This window comes from Leucopleurus acutus (genome assembly GCF_964270905.1).
Source record: "Leucopleurus acutus genome assembly, chromosome: X".
NCBI lineage: Eukaryota > Metazoa > Chordata > Mammalia > Artiodactyla > Delphinidae > Leucopleurus > Leucopleurus acutus.
In genome coordinates this window covers 130,954,047-130,975,863 of record NC_139148.1, presented here as the reverse complement: position 1 = coordinate 130,975,863, position 21,817 = coordinate 130,954,047, and the positions used below count along the sequence as shown (strand labels likewise).

The 21,817-nt window shown below is 57.2% G+C and overlaps 3 protein-coding genes across 4 annotated transcripts; 1 reads left to right on the top strand and 2 right to left on the bottom strand.

The window, feature by feature from the left end:
• Positions 1–322: 322 nt before the first annotated feature.
• TAFAZZIN (tafazzin, phospholipid-lysophospholipid transacylase) lies at positions 323–7,395 on the bottom strand. Of its 2 annotated transcripts, XM_082864593.1 has the most exons (10): positions 7,213–7,395; positions 6,919–7,047; positions 5,852–5,897; positions 5,522–5,607; positions 2,209–2,289; positions 2,060–2,101; positions 1,803–1,865; positions 1,605–1,657; positions 1,132–1,209; positions 323–1,010 (listed from the first exon to the last, which is right to left on the bottom strand). In XM_082864593.1, exons 1-10 carry the CDS (start codon positions 7,319–7,321, stop codon positions 909–911), a joined length of 789 nt encoding a protein of 262 aa, XP_082720719.1. In that variant the 5' UTR covers positions 7,322–7,395; the 3' UTR covers positions 323–908. The 2 variants fall into 2 exon arrangements, with proteins under 2 accessions (XP_082720719.1, XP_082720720.1); XM_082864594.1 differs by lacking the exon at positions 6,919–7,047.
• Positions 7,396–7,431: 36 nt separating this feature from the next.
• On the top strand, positions 7,432–14,552 carry DNASE1L1 (deoxyribonuclease 1 like 1; the record flags this gene model as incomplete). Its single annotated transcript, XM_082865175.1, has 11 exons — positions 7,432–7,435; positions 7,558–7,790; positions 8,993–9,158; positions 9,765–9,844; positions 11,511–11,564; positions 11,924–12,012; positions 12,094–12,180; positions 13,260–13,360; positions 13,495–13,607; positions 13,688–13,936; positions 14,019–14,552. 11 exons carry the CDS (start codon positions 7,432–7,434, stop codon positions 14,154–14,156), a joined length of 1,314 nt encoding a protein of 437 aa, XP_082721301.1. The 3' UTR covers positions 14,157–14,552.
• Positions 14,553–15,849: 1,297 nt separating this feature from the next.
• RPL10 (ribosomal protein L10) lies at positions 15,850–18,455 on the bottom strand. The gene is made up of 6 exons (XM_082864499.1): positions 18,301–18,455; positions 17,424–17,482; positions 17,227–17,334; positions 16,867–17,005; positions 16,150–16,312; positions 15,850–16,065 (listed from the first exon to the last, which is right to left on the bottom strand). Exons 1-6 carry the CDS (start codon positions 18,321–18,323, stop codon positions 15,913–15,915), a joined length of 645 nt encoding a protein of 214 aa, XP_082720625.1. The 5' UTR covers positions 18,324–18,455; the 3' UTR covers positions 15,850–15,912.
• Positions 18,456–21,817: the final 3,362 nt, after the last annotated feature.

Sequence of the window (21,817 nt, the reverse complement as noted above, 5' to 3'; positions counted from 1 at the left end):
GATTAATCCCTACTTTTGCAAGGTTGTATGGGGATCATAGACAATGACGGAAGCCTTAGGCGACTGGTACAGACTGAGAGCCCATCTGGTCAAGTGCTCTCGATGTGCCCAGAGCTCTAAGGCCCAGCCTTCCTGTCCAGAGGGTCACCTCCCACCCCCACCCCTACAGGGAGGCCAGATGTAAAAGAGCACAACACAGATGCTTTATTGTTTATAAAACATGAAAACGCAGGCGCCAGGGGTTCAGGTGCTGCCAGGGAGGCCCCAGCGTGAGGGCAGGGGCCACGTCTTGGGCCCTCGCTGCAGGCTCCATTTGGCTGGGCTCCACTTCTTCTACCTGCAGCCCAGGGCGGGCCCTGCCCGAGGGGCCCACGCCTGTGGGGAGCACGGGCAGAAGGAAGACGTGGCTGACGGCCATCCCTGAGGAAGTGGTGAGCAGCTCCTGGACCAGGGCAGGTGGGTAGAAGCCAGGCCTGGCCACTGCCCCGCTTCAACTACCCTCCCTCCAGTGCCCGGCCCTGGGAGAGAACACCTTGAAGGCAAGAAGGAAGGAGGCCGCTGCCTAAATGTCTTCCTCCCTGCGTGGCCAAGTGGGAGGAGCAGCTGAGACCCTTCTTTCAGCTGAAGAACCACAGAGGAGCTGGAACGCACACCAACTAGGAGAGGGCACCCGTTAAGGGTTCTGAACAAATCTGTCTAAAAAACCGTATCTGAGCTCAAAGCATCAGTCCATCCCCCAGCCCAGCTCTGTGCAGGGCCAGAACCCAAGGCAGCACCGATCTCCCGGCAGCTGGGACTCGGGTCCCAGAGCTGCCTCTGTCCCAGGCCTCGCCGCCCCTCCCTGTCCCCGCCCCAGTCCAAGAGGAAAGCCAGGGCAGGATCTGGGCGGGGTCTGGGCAGGGTGGCGCCTATCTCCCGGCCTGCAGGTGGTTGTGGAGCTGCTCGGCCTGGCTCTTCAGGCGCTGGAATTCCTCCTGGATGAAGTCTGTCAGGGCTTTGCGAATCTCCACCTGAGGGGAAGGACTGGGGCTGGCCTGCAGCCCTCAGGGAGCTTCGCCCAGGGTCCCTGGGAGGCCAAGGGCACTGGGATGGGCTAGGACAGCTCTGGGATGGCCTGGGGGAGAAACTCACAGCTGACTTGTTCTCTGCCCGGAGCCGCTCGAGCACAGGCAGGGCACTGAAGGGCTTCCCAATCAGCACGGTGATTTTCTGTGGGGAGACGGGCCGCCGGTGGGCGACAGGAGCGGGGGGTGCCCACAGCCCCAGCACCCTGGGGAGCCAGAGGCCAAGTCCTGTCCCCACCTTGCTGAGTACTCCCTCGGGTCTACTCTAACCTCTTTAAAACGAGGTGGTTGGGCTCAGTGACATCCAAGGGCCATCCCAGTCCCGGGGTCCATGCCCTAGTCATCCCATCCTGTCCTGTCCCAATCCCAAGGCCTGCCCCTGCCCCGGCCCTGGCCTTGGTGCCAGGAAGACACCCCACCCCGCTTCACTCCATTCCCCCTGCTGCAGCCTCCTGAATCTGGCCTCAGTGGTGCTGAGTGGGAGTCATGGGCAGATGGCAGACAGACAGATAGACGGACAAGGTCAGCAGCCCTACCCACCTGTCCAAAGCGGGGGAAGTAGGGCGGGCTGTTAGGAAGGACGTCGTTCATTCCTGTAGCACAGCAGACAGAAGGCTGGGAAGCAGGTGTGGGGTGGAGCAGGGCAGCTCGGGCACCCCCTCTCTGCCACCCAGAGGAGACCCACCCGCCAATACGAGCGAGCGAAGCCCCCTTCCCTGGGCCGCAGCCTTGGCTCACCGACATGCCACAGCGGCAGAATGACAGGATTGAGATGACATTCGGCGATCAGGCGTCCGATTCCTACCCCAGAGAGAGGCAGAAATGGTGGCATGAGTGGAGCTGCGGTGCCAGCCTGCGGCCGGGGCCACTCCTGCCCTCCCCCAGTCAAAAGCAGCTGCCCTGGGTGGGCACCTGCCCTTCCCGCCGCTCCCAACATGCTCCTCTGCCCCGCCTGCCACAGTCCAACCCAGCCGGAGGCGGCCAGCGGCTCTCACCCCACTTGAAGCGCAGGAACTCGGAGCTCATGTTCACTTTCCCTGTTGAGAGGCAGGATGGAGGTGAGGCTGGGGGCTGCCGGGCGGCGGCGGGGGGGCAGTCCCACCCATGTTCTTGAGAGGGTCACGACCCTGCCAGCCCCACTGACCTTCTGGGAAGATGTGCACCCAGTCCCCGTGGTTCAGCTTCTCCAAAATGAAATCCATTCCCTTCTGGTAGACGCCATCTCCTGCCAAGAGACAGTCCCTCCCTTCAGTCTCCATCCTCCAGGGCCCCCTCCGCCCTCCCTGGGCACGAAGCAGCAGCTCCCCATCCCCCAGCGGGCGGCCCACACGGACACCTTCCAAGGCCAGTCCCTCGGGCCTGCTCGGCTGCCTCCCTGATTGGGCTCCTGCAGCTTTAGGGTGCGCCACCCCCGGGGCGAGCCTACCACTTGCTGCCTCTGGCCCAGTGTGTGCGTGATTTCCAGCCTCACCTGGGCCCCAGATTCTGGACAGCGACCCTTTCCCCGGGGTCTCTGCCAGGCCAGTTCCCGCAGCCACTCCTCACAGGCCCCCCAGCCCTTCCTGAGCCCTCAGCCTCTGCTGGCCCCTTCCTTGAAAGGCTCCCCCTGAAAACTAGACTCACCCTCAGCCAGGCCTCTCGGGAACGGGAGAATGTTTGACGGAACACAGTGTCACTGAGAGTTGGGGAAAACTCAAACCTGCTACATGGAAAACAGCAGGGTTGAGCCGCCCCCAGTGCTAGCAACACTCGCCTTAGAGTTTCCCTGAGACCACGACACTGGACCCAGGTGGCCCGGCGGTCAGCAACAACACAGACATGAATGCCTAATGCCGCGTGCTGGCTCTTGACCTGGAGGCACATGGGGGCAATCTGTACCCACGCACAGTGGAGCCTCACTCGTCAACCTTGTCCGTAGAGTGGACAGAGACAGAGAAGGGGGGAGGTTGAAGAAGCGGGGTAAATATCCTTATGTTATCAAGTAAGGAGTAGAGAGCCGCAGCACAAAGAGGGAGAGAGACAGACAGACTGACACCAGGACTCTTTGGGCCAATGCACTAAGAAATGGACTTTCAACCTGTTCTCTGCAAGGCGGAGTCTTTGGAAGGTGCTAGATAGGGATCCAGGAGCCTCAACCCAACCCAAATGGGAACCCGGCCCGGCAGCTCCCTTAGGGGCTGGAGCTGGGGAGCAGTCACGCACTGCAGTTTCTCAGGGCGTCGCAGCTGAGAGCAGCACTTTCCCTACCTGGGCTCGCATTAGCCGGTAGGGGTGGGCTGCAGGGGCGCAGGCTCCTGCTCTACAAAAACCCACTGGTGCAACCGAGCCATCCAGCTTGGAATCAAAATTTACAAAGACCGTGCTTTGGGAGCAACACTTCATAATGTTTAGCTTTTGCAAATGCTACTTCTACGCACTTGTATAGCTTGTGAAAGATCACTCTGACACTTCACGTCCTATCACAAGGCCTATGCTTGGGGGGCAAGGGGAATTTTCTGGAACACAGAAGCAACATATGCCAGATACTTCCTTTGCTTCAATACGTGTTGTTAGATCTTTGCTGCACGTCAAATGCGTTTGAGAAACAGCTTGTCCCTGCCCACTTTCTCTCACCAGAAGGTGCTTAGGATTAAGATTTCACTTGCTGCTTTTATTGTGCAATAAAACTTAGATGCGGGTCAAAAAGCAGAATGAGACTAGAAGTGGACACGGAAGGCCTCTGAGGTTGCAGAAAGGAGGAACTGAGACTCAGGGATGGGCTGCCTGCGCAGAGTCGCCACCTCTCAGAGCAGTGCACTTGCCATGACACTGTAGCCTCTGCTTGTGTTTCAGTGAAAGGAAGCCGCCTCCAGCACCAAAAACAGAAAGTGTTCCAGGTGGCTATCTCTGGGGAGTAACTAGGTCTGCGGATCTGGAGGGTGGGCGCTGCAGCTTTTCATTAAAGAACCTTGTTTATTATCTGAGGTTACTTTATTGGATTTTACCATGTTTTACTTCCATCTACTAGAAATAAGATTTCCCTGACCTCCAACGCCCTTTGGTTACTTCCTCTTCACAACCCAACCTCTGGGAGGAGTGGCCAACCCCCCACCCCCCCCACCCCCCACCCCCCCGCCGTCTACCCCACGCCCTGCCCCGAAGCTCCTGTGGCCGTCAGTCCAGAGAAGTGGCTTCTCCAGGGTCACCGGAGGCTTCCACAGTACCGAGGGGCCCTGTTTTGCTTCTTTCCTCTCTGGCCACTGCTCTCTGCTGTCTTGGTGGCTCGTATCTCCTTCTGTGCTGAGGTGCTGTCCTGGGGCCCTGCTCTCTCCGTGCTCTCCCCGTCTACGATCTCACTTCTATGTTTGTGACTTTGTTTGCGGTTGAGTTCCCGGTATCTTTATTCCCAAGCATTTTTTTGAGCTCCAGAGCTGCGCATCTCACTGTCTCTGGACCATTCCCTCCTCAGGTGACAGGCTCCTCTCAACCACCATGCTGCCTTCCCCTAGTCCCATCCTCCCAGTGGCTCATCGTTACCAGACATCATCTAGTGTCATCTTTGCGTTTTCTTTTCCTCGCCCCCTCCTACACCCAACCTATCAAGTCCTGTCCACTCCGGCTCCAGAGCGTATCCCAAAGCCGTCTCGTCTCTGCTCTCTGTGGTGACCCCCAGAGGCCCAGCTACAATCCTCGACCCCGCTTCTGCCCTCCAGGCACACTGCAGCCGGGGGCTCTCTCTCTAACCACACTCGAAAGCCCTGTCACTACCCTGATGAGAAAGCAGAGCCCAAATTCTTCACATGATTGTTCCAGAACCTTCACTTTCAGCCTGCAATGCACATTTTCTACCTTTATCACGTACCTCTCCAGTGTCTGCTACATGCTTCCCGTGTCTAGGATGCCTTTCCTTTCATACTCTCCCTGGAAAAATCCTGCTTCCCCAGAGGGAAAAGCAACCTGGATTTGAATCCTGGCTTTGCCACCTCTTGCCCTGTGACCCTGGGCCAGCACCTTTATCCCTCTGAGTCCCCTTATCTGGAGAAGGGGATGAAAATGGGCCCTACCTCCGGAAGCTCTCGAGAGGTGCTGATTAATCACTCAACATCACACCCCTCACCCTACGGCACACGCCACCACCATCACACACTGATGACACCACACTGCCATCAGTGAGTCTCTCTCAGCAACGTCCTCAAGAGAAGGAACCGTGGATAACGCCTCGTCCACGTCTAACATCGGAGCCGGAGGCACACGATCCTCAGGCAGTCGCAGGGAATGCAGTGCGCTCCAAGAAGCCACTGCCACCCCTCCTGCCGCAGGATGAAGCTGGGCCTCACGCGAGTGAGGCAGTGGCCCCCGGCTCCCTGGCTGCCTGGCCCACCAGGGTCCCTCTACTCCCAGCACTGCCAAGCCAGAGGCATGGACCACCAGTCTCCCGGCCCCAAGGGAGGCCAGAGAAGCCCCCAGAAGCACCTCACCTCGGCACACGGGCACGCACTTGCCCAAGCTGAAGAAGTGGGAATGCAGCTCCTTGGTGAAGCAGATGTCTGCGGCCGCGGGGGTCCTGGAGCGGGGACAGACGTGGTCACCGCGGCCTCCCCTGCACCCTGCTTCTCTGCCCTGCCCCCAGCGTGAGGCCTGACATCGTGGGCAGTGCAGAATGGAGGCACAGGAGTGCCTGCGGGGCCCCACCCCGTGCCCTGCCTGGACTGCTGGAGGCTCCTCCAGGGCACAGTAGGGGGAGGGCAGACCTGGGCAGAGATGGGTGAAGCCTGCCGGCCCACCACGAGGGGCCCACTGCTCCTCACCAACGCATCAACTTCAGGTTCCAGATGTGGCGGAGTTTCAGGATCCCTGGAGAAGGAGAGGAAAGACTTCATGCCCCAACTTACCTTGTACCTAGGGGGCGCCGATTTCTGTCATCCTGTTTTGGGGAATGAGGGACATGGACAGCAGTACTACCATTTCCCTATGGCCCAAAGTGGCATCTTCCCGACCCTTGGGCTGGACCCCCAAGTTCTCCCGGGCCCCTCCCTCTCTCCCACCCCGTATGTCTTATTAGTCACCACAGCTGGTCTGCCTACCTCCCCGATACATTCTGATGCTGCCTATTCTTCTACCCATTTCCGCATTGTCACTGCCGCCACCTTGGTCCAGGTTACTGGATGGCTCTAGCCTCCTTCCTGGTCTCCTGGAATCTGCCTGTGGCACCCTGCAGGCCATGCTCTGCCCGGCGGCAAGGGTGAGCTATGAAAGGCTCTGATTTGACCAGATGGCTTCCCACGAGCTCTAGCTCCTAGTCTATAACCTCCTGAGTCCAGCAGTGGGAGCCCCGGGCACCCCTGTACCCAGCCATCTGGGTTGCTGGAGCCCAGCCACTCCCTGTGAAGTCAGCAGAGCAGGAACTTCTAGGTGGGGAAGCGGGCTCCCCAGCGAGGCTGGTGGAAGGCTACAAACCCAGCCTGGGGCAACGCTGGAAACAGGACCCAGGTCTTCCAGCCCCTAGCCCAGAGTTTCCTTGACAGGACACTCTGTGGTCCTCAGGTTTGTTCCCAAGGCTCTTTGGAACCGTCAACAGTTTAGAGAATGGAGGGTCTGACACACTGGGCCTGATACGTCAGAGTAAAGAAGCTGTCAGACCTTGCCCTACGTCCATTCCCTCCAAATACCTGAGGCGCTCTCCAAATTACACTCCCTAGGAGGATGCTGAAGGGGCCACAAATCAAACTTCCATCCCTGGAGCAGGACAGCCCAGCAACAGGAGTGCCGGAGCTATGCGAAGCAGCCCGTGAGGAGTGAGTTTGTTCTGCTTGTGTTTGGCCCTGTCCCAGGTTCCCTCCTTGCTTCCCCAAACCCAGCACACTGGCCCGTGTACCCCAGAGGTGAGGGTCATCCATGCAGGACTGGTGATTGGACACCGTGATGAGGGGTGTGGCTGGGCCTCGGTTCTCGATGAGCTCGTACAGAACCTCCTTGTTGTGGACGGTGAGGCGGTTCATGTACTCTGGCGGGAGAGCGGGAGGGTCGGGATCTTTGCTTTCTTTCCGGGGAGCCCAGAGCTCCCCCCCCGGCCAAGCCAGCCCCTGCCAGCGCCCCCAACCCAGAACCCCAACTCTGGTTGGGCGTGGAGACCCGTGGCCAACCCTGCCTCGGCTTTGGGTCCACTCACTGGTCCAGAAGCAGCTGTAGGTGCCCACCAAGCCCATGACGACGCTGCTGGCCAGGGTCCAGGTGAGCGGCGGCACCGCGGGGAACGGCCATTTCACATGTAGGGGCATCTCCCCGCCCCGACCGAGCTTCCCCCACCGCCCCCGGCGGCCCGGCGCTCCCCCTGCCCTGGGGCAGGCTGTGGGGCTACTCTAGGTCTGTGTCCTCAACAGCTCGGGGGATGGGTCCCTAACAGGCCCGCGCCACAGACGGGCGCCGCGGCTCGGCGCGACAGGGGACTCGACCAAGGTCACCTAGTAGGTCAGGCCAGAACCGGGCCCGTCCCCGATCTCTCGCCACACACTAGCCGCCCTGGAGCCAGGAGATGGGGTGCGCACTGAGAACCTAGCGCAGACGGGAGCAGTAGCCGCGAAGCCCCCGCACCCGCCGGAAAGCGAGCCTGCGACGGCGCCGGGCTCTACCGCTGTCTGTCGCAAAACGCGCTCGGGCCGCTTGACGGCAGCGGGGGCGGGCCCGCGGGCCGCGTGGCCCCGCCCCGCTCCGGAGCAGCGCGGATTTGAGGCCGCCCACCGGCTGCAGGTCCGTTTTGTCTCATTAGTTCCTCCCCGGTGAACTCTCCGAGAGTAACATGGGCTGCGCAGCACGATTACCTGACACCACACAAAATCAGGGCTGGCTTCCCTGGTGGTGCAGTGGTTAAGAGTCTGCTTGCCAATGCAGGGGACACGGATTTGAGCCCTGGTCAGGGAAGACCCCACATGCCGCGGTGCTAGCAGCTAAGCCCACGTGCTACAACTATTGAAGCCCACGCGCCTAGAGCCCGTGCTCCGCAACAAGAGAAGCCACTGCAATGAGAAAACCGTGCACTGCGCACAGCAATGAAGACCCAATGCAACCAAAAATAAATAAATAAATTTATTTTAAAAAAAAGATCGGGGCTGGCGGAGCACTTTTACTTTAGTTTCTTTCCCCCTTTGTTTTCATTAATTTCATATAACACGGAATTAACCATTTTATAGTATTTTATAGCATTTTATATTACATTATTTTATGTATGTAACATATGTAATGTTAAACGTTATGTATTGTTATGTAACTTTACATAATTAGCTACATACAACTTTTTTTTTTTTTTTTTTTTTTTGCAGTACGCGGGCCTCTCACTGTTGTGGCCTCTCCCGCTGCGGAGCACAGGCTCCGGATGCGCAGGCTCAGCGGCCATGGCTCACGGGCCTAGCCGCCCCGCGGCACGTGGGATCTTCCCAGACCGGGGCACGAACCCGCGTCCCCTGCATTGGCAGGCGATTCTTAACCACTGTGCCACCAGGGAAGCCCTACAACTTTATATAATCACAATATTACAGAATTGTACTATACTAATGTATGTATGTAATATAATGTAACGTGTGATGCAATATGTAATATATAGCAGCATATAACATACAATAGGAAATACTATATATATTACAGTATTTTATATCGTTTAGTATACCCACAGTGTTGTCAACCACCACCTCTAACTAGGTCCAAACATGTTCATCACCCCAAAAAGAAAGCCCTGTAGGCGTTAAGCAGTCTATTTTTTATTTTTAAAGCAAAGTATAATTTTATTGATTAAAAAATATTTTTCCCGGGAATTCCCTGGCGGTCCAGTGGTTAGGACTCGGCGCTCTCACTGCCGAGGGCCTGGGTTCAATCCCTGCTCCGGAACTAAGATCCAGCAAGACGCGGAAAAAAAAAAATTCCCAGTCTTCGGCTCATCCCCACCCCCAATCCATTAGCACGTAGGTCCTGCCAACGGGGACATTGCCCCGAAGACCGCACTACAACCATTCAGTAAGGACCCATCGCCCGCCCGCAGACACCGCCTGAGTCCCCCACTTGTCCCAGCAGCGACAGTGCAGGACCCCCACGGGGCGCTGAGCTGCCAGCGCTCTAATCTCTCAGGTACAGTTTTTTAGTCCGCCCTCGGCTTCCACCACCATGGCCAGTTCCTGCGCCGACTGTCGCTCGCTTTGAGTATTCAGAGCGCTCAGGAGTGCGCAGCCACACCGGGCCCGGCCCGAGGACTTGGAGATAAGGCCCTTGTCCTCGGGGGTGCCCAGGCTCGCCGCGGAGCTTCCCTTTTTCAGGCACGCGCTCCAGCTCTGGAGTCTTCCCCACCGTATCCTTCCTGCAGGCGGCCGGGGACGGGGGCTGAGCGCCGGGCCTGGGAGAGCACAGAACAGAGTCTGCGCTCGGGCGCCCGCAGCTCCTCGCTACGCGCCCTGGGCACAGGAAAAACTCTGACTCACAGCACGGTCATCTGCTCAAACCCTCCCCCGCCTTTGCCTCCGCTAGCGCCCTGTCCCACCCGGGCGGGGAAGGCGGGGTCTGGTGGGAAAGTGGGCGGCCAGGTCCAAGCCAGGCCAGCTGCCCAACCTCCCGGCGGCCTCCGGGGTGGAGCCAGGGCCGGGCCCGCCCACCGAGAAGGGTGGGGCTGCCGAGCCAGCCCTGACGGGTGGGGAGAGTTGAGAGTCTGTTTCTCTTTTTTCGTCTACGGTCCCTGCCCAGGCAGACGTTGTGATTCCGTGGGGAGTCGCGATCCGCTCACAGCACAGGAAGGTGGTGTGGAGACGACCCGTTCTGCACAGGTATGGGAGCCCTCTGGCCAGAGGGAAGGAGGAAATTGCCCCCAGCCTGTGAGGGAAGGCGAGAAGGGAAGGGAATCCCAGGGCTGGGGCTAAGGGCTGGTGTTGGGAGCCCGGACCGACTTTGGGCTGAGGCCAGGAACTCTCTAGTTCTTTTCCTCCGCCCATCTGGGAGCCCCTGGCCCCAGAGCCTCCAAGCCTGCCCTTGCCAGCCCAGGGCTGCCTAAAGGCCTACATACATCCCAGAATAGATACCAGGGCAGGGGACCCAAACTAGCATGAATGACAGAGCAGGTGGCTAGGGAGAAACAGGCATGGAGCCCCGGCAGGCAGAAAGTGAAACCAAGGGGGAAGGTGACAAGGCAACAGAGAAAAGCAGGCAGACAGAAGTAGAGGGACTTACGTCGCCGTATGAGGGCAACACCAACAGGGAGTTGAGCAAGGGCCTGAGCCCGAAAGACACTCAGGAAGAGGGGTGCTCCAGCTGGTAAGATGAACAAGTAGGGCTCACCAGTAGTGGAGGGGATGGGGAGAGGGGCTCCATCACACACTGCAGTGTGGTGAGTTGGTGTGTCCGAGATCATTCTAAATGCATACGCCCTTGAATCCAGCAATTATACTGCTGGGAGTTTGTCTTAAGCATAATGTCTGCCAAGTGAGGAGACAGAGATGCACGAAGATGGTCCTTCTAGTTGCTAATGGCGGTGAAAAGTTGGAATCAACTCTAAGGTTGAACCCTTGTGAACTGCTGGTGGGAATGTAAGATGCGGCAGCCACTGTGGAAAATAGTATGGCGGTTCCTCAAAAAAGTTAAATATAGGATTACCATATGTTCCAGCAATTTCACTTCTAGGTATCTAACCAAAAGGATTGAAAGCAGGAACTTGAAGAGATATCTGTACACTCATGTTCACAGTAGCAGTATTGACAGTAGCCAAAAAGTGGAAGCAACCCAGTGTCCATGGATAGGTGAATAGATGAACAAAACGTGGTCCATCCATACAGTGGAATGTTATTTAGAATTTACAAGGAAGGACATTCTGACATGGATGAAATGAGCACATTATGATCAGTGAGATCAAACGGTCACAGACAGGCAGATACTGTATGACTCCACTTGTATGAGCTGCTTAGAGTCAGGCAGATTCCTAGAGACAGAAAGTAGGATGGGGGCGGGGCACGGGCTGGGGGAGGGGATGTGGGGGCTAGTGTCAAATGGGGACAGGGTTTCAGTTTGGGAAGATGGAAGAGTTCTGGGGATGGATGGTGGGGATGGCTGCACAACAATGTGAAGGTGCTTCATGCCACTGAACTTCAAAATGGTTAAGATGGTGAACGTGATGCTACGTGTATTTGACCGCAGTTAAAAAGAACAAGACTGAACCATACATGCTGATGTGGGAAGGTGTCCACAAGAAAGGCAGGAAATGTGTGATGCTGGCAGCTCTGGGAGGCTGGTGCTGGGCAGCAGCAGGACGGCATCACTTTCTCTGTCGCATTTTACCATGTCCTTCTGGAACTAGAATTGAGCCCAACTGGGACCTGAACCTGGAGCAACCTGGATTCCTCTGGAGGGTTCCAGAAGCCCATACACGGCCATGCACTGCTTCTGCTCCTCCTCCTGGCTGGTGGGGCTGACACCTTTCACATCTGTGCTTTTAACACCCAGCGGCTGACGCTCAGCAAGGTGGCCAGGGAGCCTGTGCTGGACACCTTAGTTCAGGTAGGTTCATCACTGCAGAGAAGCTGTGCCCCTAAGGACCATGGCCCAAAGCCCCCTAGCCCTACCTGACCAGGGGCATGTGCCAGAGAAGAGGGGACATCAGGAGACATGGTGTGGAGACATGGAGCACCTTCCTTCCCTGTCACTGGCCTCAGTCTCCTCCTCCATAAAGTGGGTGTGGTGTTGGTGGAGATGGCGTTCAGTCTTCTCCCGGGTCCCTTCTAGCCTCGCTGCTCTGTTTGGCCTGCGGCCAGCGTGTCGTGCCACTCTTGGCCGCGCTGGTGCCAGGCCCCCAGGATACCACCCCTCTCCCAGGGTGGCTGGCACTGAGTGGGGCTGGCCTTCCTGGTGTCCTGCAGATCCTGGCTCGCTGTGACATCACAGTGCTGCAGGAGGTGGTGGACTCTACTGGCAGTGCCATCCCACTCCTGCTTCGAGAACTCAATCGGTGAGGAGGGCTCTGTGGGTCTAAACTGGGGGCCCCACAGAGCCTCAGGGCCACTGACCCGAGGTTCCCCTTTCCTGGCAGATTTGATGACTCTGGGCACTACAGCTTCCTGAGCAGCCACCTGCTGGGGCGTGGCACGTACAAGGAGAAATACGTGTATATCTACCGGTGAGTGCAGATGGTGACCGGGGCGGTCTGGACACTTGGCCCGGTGTGCGGCGGCGCAGTAGCCCCAAGGGTGGCCCTCACCTCCGCATCACACTTTTTCTCCTCAGTGGTTTTACCCTGGGGTCTTCTTGTCCTCTACCCCAGACAGCTTTAGTGCCCACGTGTCCCTCCAGCGGGTGGCCTTCCTTCTGCAAGTACAGAAGTGGGGCCCCCCGCCTCTCTCCTGTGGAAGCCACAGGGGCTCGGGGTGAGGCTGGCTCCCTCTTTGGGAGTGACTGGTTGCAGCTTCTGGGAAGAGGCTCACCAGGGGCCTGTCGTGGGTCCTGGGCAGACCCAGTTTCCAGAAACAGCCCTAAGTCCCTGGGAGGATAGCCTGGGGCAGGGGTCAGGATTGAGAGGGCAAGGGTGGCAGTCAGGGAAGGAGACCTGTTCCTATATATAGATGAAATTACATAATGTCTAGAATTCACTCCAAAATGATGGGGGAACAGAGACACGCCCATATAGTAGCACCGCTCATAACAATCTCAAAGTGGAAATGATTCGAGTGTCCGTCAGCTGATGAACAGATAAACAAAAGGCGGTCTCTCCACGTAGTAGGATATCCTTCAGCCTAAGAAGGAAGGAAGTCTGAGCCAGGCTGCAGCCTGGATGAACCTGAAACATGTGCTGAGGGAAAGAACCAGACACAGAAGACTATGTATTATTGGATTCCGTTCACATGAAATGTCCGGCAGAGGCGATGTACAGAGACAAGACAGATCACGGGCTGCCAGGGGCTGGCGGGGAGGGGAACGGGAACTGCTCATGGGCGAGGTTTCTTTGGGGTGATAAGAATGTTCTAGAATTGATTGTGGGGATGGTTGCACAACCTTGTGAATGTACTGAATGCCACTGTATCGTGCATTTTACACAGGTGAGTTTTACGATGTGCAAATTATATCTCAATCTAAAAGAAGTTCTAGAAAGAAAGGCTAGGCAGGCTGTGCTCACATGAAATGGAGCTGCTGGTGGAGGGCTGCCCCCTGAGTGCCAGGTCTGATGTGAGCACTTGCAAACTGAAACCAGTGGTCCACCAGGTCACACAGGGCGCAGGTCCTGGATTCCTACGTGTACGACGATCAGAATGACCTCTTTGCCCGGGAGCCCTTTGTGTGCCGGTTCTCTTTGCCCAGCAAGGGTAGGTAGGGATGAAGGGTGGCCCCCTATGAGGGAGCAGGAATGGGGGTCTGGTGGGTTCTACGGGGCCCTGGGGGGACTGGGCAGAGGAGGGCCAGGAGTGGCTGGGAGCCCTCTGTCCCCGGGGCCTTGCAGTCCTTCCCAGCCTGGTGCTGGTCCCACTGCACACCACGCCGAAGGCCGTAGAGACGGAGCTCAACGCCCTGTACCACGTGTTTCTGGACGCCTCCCAGCGCTGGCAGAGCGAGGTAGGGCTGGGCCAATTGTATGGGAGGGAGGGGGACAGGACAGCCAGGTGGCCAGGCCCGACTGCTGCTTCCCTCTCCAGGACGTGATCCTGCTTGGGGACTTCAACGCTGACTGTGCTTCACTGACCAAAAAGCGCCTGGATGACCTAGTCCTTCGGACTCAGGCTGGCTTCCACTGGGCCATCCCTGATGGCGTGGACACCACGGTGCGGGCCAGCACCCACTGCACCTACGACCGCATAGTGCTACACGGGGAGCATCTGCAGAGCATGCTGCGCGGCGCAGCCGCCTTCGACTTCCCCCAGAGCCTCGGGCTCACCGAGGAGGAGGTAAAGGGGTGAGGCAGGAACGGGCTCGTGGAGAAGCCCCTAGGCCCCGAGACTGACGCTTTGTCCCGCTGCCCACCCCCAGGCCCTCAACATCAGCGATCACTACCCCGTGGAGGTGGAGCTGAGCTGCGCGGTGCACGGGGCCCAGACCCTCCGCCTGGCCGCTCTGTTACCGTCACTGCTGCTGCTCCTGTCCCCCCAGCTGGGCCTGGTGGCCTGAAGCCACCGCATGCCAGCTGCCCAGTTGCGAGGACTATGCCGTTTTCTGGACTCAACCCCCCACCCCCGTTCTATCCTGCCCTGCCACTCCTCTATGCCCTGCCACTCCTCTATGTGCCTTTGCTTTGGCCTGTGCTTGGCATGAGAATGTGGAAGAGGAAGGCAGGAGCCCTGAGGCTGGAACCACGCCACTCTAAGCCCAGGTAGTGTCAGGAGTGAGGACAAAAGGCAGGCTCCAGGGCTGGGGTGGGGGAACGAAAATCCCCCATGCTGCAATGAAGATCCCACGTGTCACAACTAAGACCCCGATGCAGCCAAATAAATAAATATTTATTGTATGCCAAGACCATACACGCTGAGAACAGAAAGCTCGATTGCAGGGATATTACATGTGTGTAGCAGACATGGCAAAGGGTCATCTTTATCATACGTGGGACTCACATGAAGCAAGACCTGACTAGATACAGGGACGGAGCTAAACAGTTCGCGCGCGCGCGCGCGCGCGCGCGCACACACACACACACACACACACACACACACACACACACACACACACACACACACACACACACACACACACACGGTAAGTAGTCCACAGGAAATGTTTAAGTTCATTGTAACCCAGCTAGCTGCCCTGACACCTCGGAGGCTGGTTACCAACCCTACAGGTGCACACTATAGTATCTACAGAAGTCCCCGTGCATGCGACCCCCCAGGGGAAAGGAATACAGGATACTACAGCCGCAGCAACAATGACCCCACTTAGTGTTCTCATTAAAGACGGCTAGCAGGACATCAGAGCCGTTTAAGTGCGAGTTATGTTTTTATGATTTAGAAGCATCAACTTTAGGTTAAAAGGTAGTTTTAAACTTTAGAAATGGCAGTCGCTAAGGATTACAAGATGCCAGAGGCCTCTCGGGGGCCGACTGCTGCACGCAGTCACAGCCAGACTGCAGCAAGGCTCTCCGGCTACTATGCCGGGCTCTGGAACAAATCCCTTTAGGGTCCTCTTCTCCTGGGCTCGCAGCCCTAGGCCACCCCACCTAACAGAGCTCTGGGACTCTTACAGCAGGGTAAGCTCTTACAGCAGGGTGGCCCTGGCAGTTGGTGTCAGATAGCACACCAGGATCCCCTGGGCCAGAGGGCACTGCACACTATTTGCCCAAAGGTCTCTTGTCACCAAGCCCTATCTCAGCCATAGGAGCTTGATATCAGGAGTAAAGGGCCCTGGGAGTGAGGCCCTGTAAGGGGTAGTGGGTTAGGCTTAGGATGGGGTGGGGTGACGAGATTTCTCAACTCTGTAGACGGGGAAATGTGGTTAGGCCCAGGACAAATGTTTACTCCAGGGGTAACTGGTGAAAATAGAGCCAGAATCATGTCTGGTCTGCTTCCTTCCTCCCCATGTCCAACAATGTTCCTGTCCTGGTCTGGGACCCTGGGGAAGAGCTTCCACAGCTGCCCGAGACCCCTTTCCATCACCCAGGGTGGGTGCTTTGCTAAGGAAGTGCTCCATGCACATGCAGGGGGACTTGTGAACCTACTGCCTGGGATCTAAGGCAGGTCCAAGTGCTGGTCCCGGTGCCGGCCCTACTAAGTGCCAACTGGCCAGCTTAGTGGTCAGCCTTTTTCTGAGAAGAGAGAGCAACCCTAGGACTCCCAGAGGCTCCCCCACCCCCCATGAATCCAGATGCAAAGACAGGAGAAGAAAGTAGAGTTTATTACGGGCCATAGGTGGGGAGGGGGCAGCGCCAAGGCTCTCACGAGTGCAGGGCCCGCCATTTGTCCAGGGGGCCACGATTAGGGATGTACTTGACCCCACAGCCATCCGGAATGAGCCGCTTTTCTGCCACCATGTTTTCAAACTCATCTGCATTAAACTTAGTAAATCCCCACTTCTTGGAGATGTGGATCTAGAGAGAGACAGAAACAGCTGAGTCAGGAGGCCTGGGGACAGGAGCAGGGAAAGGTGAGACCAAGGCTGTAGCACTACATACCTTCTGGCGGCCAGGGAACTTGAACTTGGCCCTGCGGAGGGCCTCAATCACATGCTCCTTGTTCTGCAGCTTGGTGCGGATGGACATTATGACCTGGCCAATGTGGACCCTGGCCACTGTGCCCTGGGGCTTTCCAAAGGCACCACGCATACCTGTCTGGAGCCTAGATTGGGAACAGCATGCCAGTCATTAATGTCCACCGGAAAGGGCTGTCTCCAAGGTCCCTTAGGGCAACCCGTACAGGCAACAGGCCGCATACACTACCGAGGAGGCTGCTGTTTGCAGCCATTGCACACCGGGCCCCCATGGGGAAAAGAGCACAGTCGGCTTAACTGGCTGCAGAGAACACAGAGAACCCTAGAACAGACTAGCTACAATCCCTGCAAGGTGCTACTGGGCTCATCTGAAAGCCATCCAACCTGTGACCACGCCAGCAACCTGCCTGCCTGCAGCTCACGTCATTAGGCTCAAAGAGGCGCTCCTCCAGCAGGAGCACCTCCCTCTACCTGTTTCCCAGAGCCATGGCGCCTTTTGTGTTTGTCTCTGGGACTGTCCACTGAAGTCCACTTGCTAGCCCTTTGGCCTGGCTTCGCTATGGGTGGTTGAATCTTTGTGAGGCCACCTCTTTGCCCTGACTGATGAAAAAAGTAATCAAGCCCAGGCTTTAAGATATGGGAGAACATCTGAAAAGGCCAGGAGTCTCAGGACCCAGCTCACCTATCAGCTCCAGCACAGGACAACATCTTGTTGATGCGGATGACGTGGAAGGGGTGGAGCCGCACTCGGATGTGAAAACCATCTTTGCCGCAGCTCTTCACCATGTACTTGTTGGCACAGATACGGGCAGCCTCCAGGGCTATTGGGGCGGGGGAGGCAGCAGAGTGAGACAAAATGGCACAGAGGCACTCACCGCGGCTCTCTGGGAACACCTGTATTGGCTGGGGGAGTTCAGTGAAGAGGCTCACGATTGGCTGCTCGTGACCAATGACCTGATAATTCCAGTGCAGTGAGCCCTAGGTCTGGCCGGGGGCCCACATACAAGGGACCAGGAATGGTGAACAAGGAAACCTGCCTCACCTTCAGAGGAGAGCTGCTCATATTCATCCGACACCATGTGGCCACAGAGTGGGAACTCATCCACTTTTGCCTTCTTCCGCCCCAGGTCAAAGATGCGGATCTTAGCATCTAGAAAAAAAACCTGGTGAGTGTGTGTGTGTGCCATAGCCACTGGGTCAGTGCAGCCAAACCAGTTTGGGGGCTTTCCCACCACTTACCAGGGACACCTCGGCAGAAGCGAGACTTTGGGTATGGCTTGTTCTTGCAATACCGGTAACTGCGGGGAAGGGGAGGAACCCAAGTTAGCAGGGATTCACAAGTGAACTCCACAATAGGCACTTTGAGTTCTTCCTCAATCCACGACCAAAGGGGCGTTGGGAGAGGGGGAATGACACATGTCATCTCTAAGCTTGGTCTTCATTCCTAGAAATTGGTGCTAAAGCAAGATGTGGCCAGAAGTTAGCACACCAATGCTAGGAGATTATAAAAGTAAAAAAAAAAACAAAAAACCACCCTCTATGCCCTGTTGTGTTTTCCACTTCCTATAAGGCTAACATCCTGAAACGAAGAGTAACACACTTCATGCCATCCACCTAAAGTCCTTTGGGCACGTGGCATTAAGTCGGCCTCCAAGCCTCGTGATGGGCGCCCCCTGAAGGCACACGAGGCGGCTGAACACTCTTTTCTGGGACTGCCCTTGCCGACCAAGGAGCCCACACGGCACGTCGCCTGGAAATAAAACGGGGATGGCACACAAAGGCCCTGAGGGCACCGAACCTAAAAAGCAAGCGACTTTTCAGCTCTGAAGGCGGGATGCAAGGCGGACGTCGCTTGTAGCCCTAAAATGGGGCTAACATATGCAGACCTGGGTCAACCGGCCACTCCAACGAAAAGGGGGAAGCGGTAAACACCAGCATGAATTTATAAAACCAAATGGTACAAACAAAGACCTAAAGCGACCTGCAAGTTCTTGGAGAATACGCGGGGTCCGTTCCCAGGATAGGAAAGCCGCACTAGGGAGACCCCACCCACGGCTGCTTTTAGCAGCCAAATGCAATTCTCCCCCCCTTTCCCAGCAGCGAAACAGGCACTCACCAGCGGGCGGGGCGGCGGCCCATGGCGACACCAAGATCTTCAGTGGCTGCAACAAAACATACAAGATCGGAAGAGCAGTCGAAGACAGGCCTTAAACTAGAGGAGAGAAATGGCAAGGGCACCGCACGAGCCACAACCGCCGACTACTCACCGCGCCGAAGGGAAAGAGACGCTCTTACGCCTGCGCAGGCCTTATATAGGCCGTCTATCTTCACGCGTAGGAACCATAGAGTCCGGGTGAGGGCGGATAGACACTCTGTCACACTTCCGGACCGTAGTCGCAGCGGTGCTCTGCGCCTGCGTGCGGGAGTGGCTGGGCACAAGCGCAGAGCGGGGAGGCGGCTAGGTCCCGCACCGCAGGCGGCCAGCTGGCGAATGGGGCTTCGCCACATCGGCGAGAGAAGCCGGCTTCCGGCTGGCCATTGTGGGCGTAGAACTCTTGCCCGAGGCTTTGCCGTAACTATGAAAGACGTATGTTCCTAGAGTTGAAAGAAGGAAAATGCCGAATGGGGCTTACGGCGGCCGCGCGCGTGTTCCCGGGCATGGCGGAGCCCGAGACAAGCCCTCTGTACCTTCCCCCTGCGCTCCAGAGCCCAGCAGGGAGGCGCCCTGCCGGAGGCTCTGCCCACGTTCATTTGTCGACCGGGAGGCGGAGCGAGAGGCGCGCCCTCGCCCCGCCTCCGCAGCCCCCGGGCTGTAACCGAAGAGTCCTGAGCCCTCTTGTTTGCGAGCTGTACGCCAAGTCCTCCTTTCCTGGAGACCCGGGGCGGGGCCTGCGTCGGCCCCAGGAGGTCTGTGCCCTCCCGCGAGAAAGGCCAAGAAAAAGCCGCCCCCCAAGATCCAGGGCTCAGGAGAGCCCGTGAGCACCGTTGGGCCCGCCCTGACCCGGCAGAGAAAAGAGACGTTGTGCTCCCCAGGGTGACTTGGGGAAGGGGAAGAGGAAGGTGGCGACCCCACCCAGATGGCAAACGAGCACCGTCACTCCTTGTCCGGCTGGGCCCAGTCCTAGCCTCTGAGAGCTGCCTTGATCTGTACTCCTGGGAGCTTCCACCCTCCCGGGGCCCAGAATGTGGCACCCACCCCCACACACAGTTCTTTCCCCGCCCACTGAATTCCAGCGCCTCCTGAGTGTGCCTCTGAGATGTTCTAAGGTAAAGCACGGACCCTCCCCCCGCCCGCCCAAGAATACATCCAGAGAAGTGTCCAGAGCTAGTACCCATACCACCAGGGATCTAGGTATCCGCCAGAGGTGCCCACGCTTCTAGAGCTGGGGATAGCAAGAAGGTAACAAAGTCTTCCCCATTTCACTTGACAGGTGTGACACACCTGTTCTTCTCCAGGACGACCTTTCACTTTAGTGAATGGGTCCTTTAGGAAGGCGTGGGAAGATTTGCGCTGTGCACTTCCAGCAATGCTGCAACTAGGTCCTTCCCAGGGAACACAGCCTCCCCTTCCATCAGGGGACTCTGGGTCTGGAAACTGGGTGAGAAGGTGTGACTCTCCACGGGGGCAACTCAAGTCAGGTTTTTGCTCCCAGAACTAGAGGATTTAGGGTTATACGCATCAAGCAGTCCTGTAGCAGGCTGCCCAACTATTTCCTTCTTAGAGGCTCATTTTCTTTTCTTTCTTTTTTTTTTTTTTTTTTTTTTGCGGTACGTGGGCCTCTCACTGCTGTGGCCTCTCCCGTTGTGGAGCACAGGCTCCGGACGCGCAGGCTCAGTGGCCATGGCTCACGGGCCCGGCCGCTCTGCGGCATGTGGGATCTTCCCAGGCCGGGGCACGAACCCGTGTCCCCTGCATCGGCAGGCGGACTGTCAACCACTGTGCCACCAGGGAAGCCCTAGAGGCTCATTTTCTGTGCCTTGCTCACCTGGCTCCAGCCCGTCATTCTTGCTTTTCCTGGAACGTGCCAGACTGTTCCTGGGGTCCTTAGTCCTTCCGCTCGTGTTCCTGCGCTAATGGCTCTCTCAGCGCCTTGCTGAAAAGAGCTGCTTCTGGACCTATCCCTGGAACACAGTTGGGGGATGGAGTGTTCAGGCTGGATATGATGAATGTACTCTCAAATTCCTCTCTCCCTAAGCCTAGGGATTCTGTCCTGCACCTCCTGTCAGGGCATTTCTGGCATCAAAACCCATGAAATGCAGGTCAGTAGTAGGTCCAAGCCAAGCATGTGAGGTGCTAGACTACACACCAGCTGTATGTCCTAATACTTTTCTTATTTTAAAATTTATTTATTTATTTATTTTTGGCTGCATTGGGTCTTCGTTGCTGCGCGCGGGCTTTCTCTAGTTGCGGCGAGCGGGGGCTACTCTTCGTTGCGGTGTGCGGGCCTCTCATTGCAGTGGCTTCTCGTTGCCCAGCACGGGCTCTAGGCGCGCGGGCTTCAGTAGTTGTGGCTCGTGGGCTCTAGAGCGCAGGCTCAGTAGTTGGGGCACACGGGCTTAGTTGCTCCACGGCCTGTGGGATCTTCCCGAACCAGGGCTCGAACCCGTGTCCCCTGCATTGGCAGGCGGATTCTTAACCACTGCGCCACCAGGGAAGGGAAGCCCCTGTCCTAATACTCTTAATCTGGAACCTCTAGTAAATACGCTATCAGTTAATCCACCCCATCGAGTGGCCCACCTCACCTACTGAGTCGCACACCCTGAGAACCTACTACCACAAACGGTCAAATACAGTTCAGTTGGTAGATATCAGTGAAGTCTGGAAAATATTTTTTTAATATCCTTATGGAAAATATGTATTGACGCATGAGCTCTTTCCTCTAGGGTCAGGCTTTGGTCTGTCCCCCTGGATCATGCTGTGATTAGGCCCCAGTTATGGGTCTAATGGCAACAGGGTGTGGTGGCACAGGTGTGGAGGACAGAGGGTGTCCCCTTGCAAGGCATCTGCGCCAGGTGAGGTGATGACACAGTCCTCACGGGAGAGAACAGCAGCCTGCCAGAGACGGGAGGGCAGGCTACTTCCACCCGCAAGGGAGGCTGCAGGGGACCGGGGGCTTCCCGACTGTCAGCCTCCACCGAGGGCAACCCGATGTCCCGATTCTAGGCTTCAGGGTCCCACTCCTCCAGCCAGTGCCGTAGCCTTCACACGAGAAACATGGAGAGGCTGGGAATTCAGGTGACCTTGGGATTCTGCAACCCGCACGATGATGCAGGTTTCGTTTGTGTTTGTAGTGTTTGATTTCCAGTACCGTCAGCCCTGCAGGTTACAGGAGGAAGAGAATTTTTAGGGCTGCCATGGAAGTGCTCTGGCTGGCATACTGTGCCTTGAGCTGAGAGGTAAGGAATCGGACCTTGTCAGTTTTTTCTCCGTGCACTCCCGGGGACGCTGTGGAGTCACCCCACACACAGCCTTGATCCCCAGCGTCCCCTCCACGACAGTTCAGGGCAGCAGCCGCTGCGGCTCCCCCGGGCACTTGCTGCACTGGCCCTTCATCCCAGTCAACCGCAGGGGAGAGCTTGATGAGTGGTGAGGCCCCCGCAGGTCATGGGTGCCTCGAGCCCCACTAGGTTAC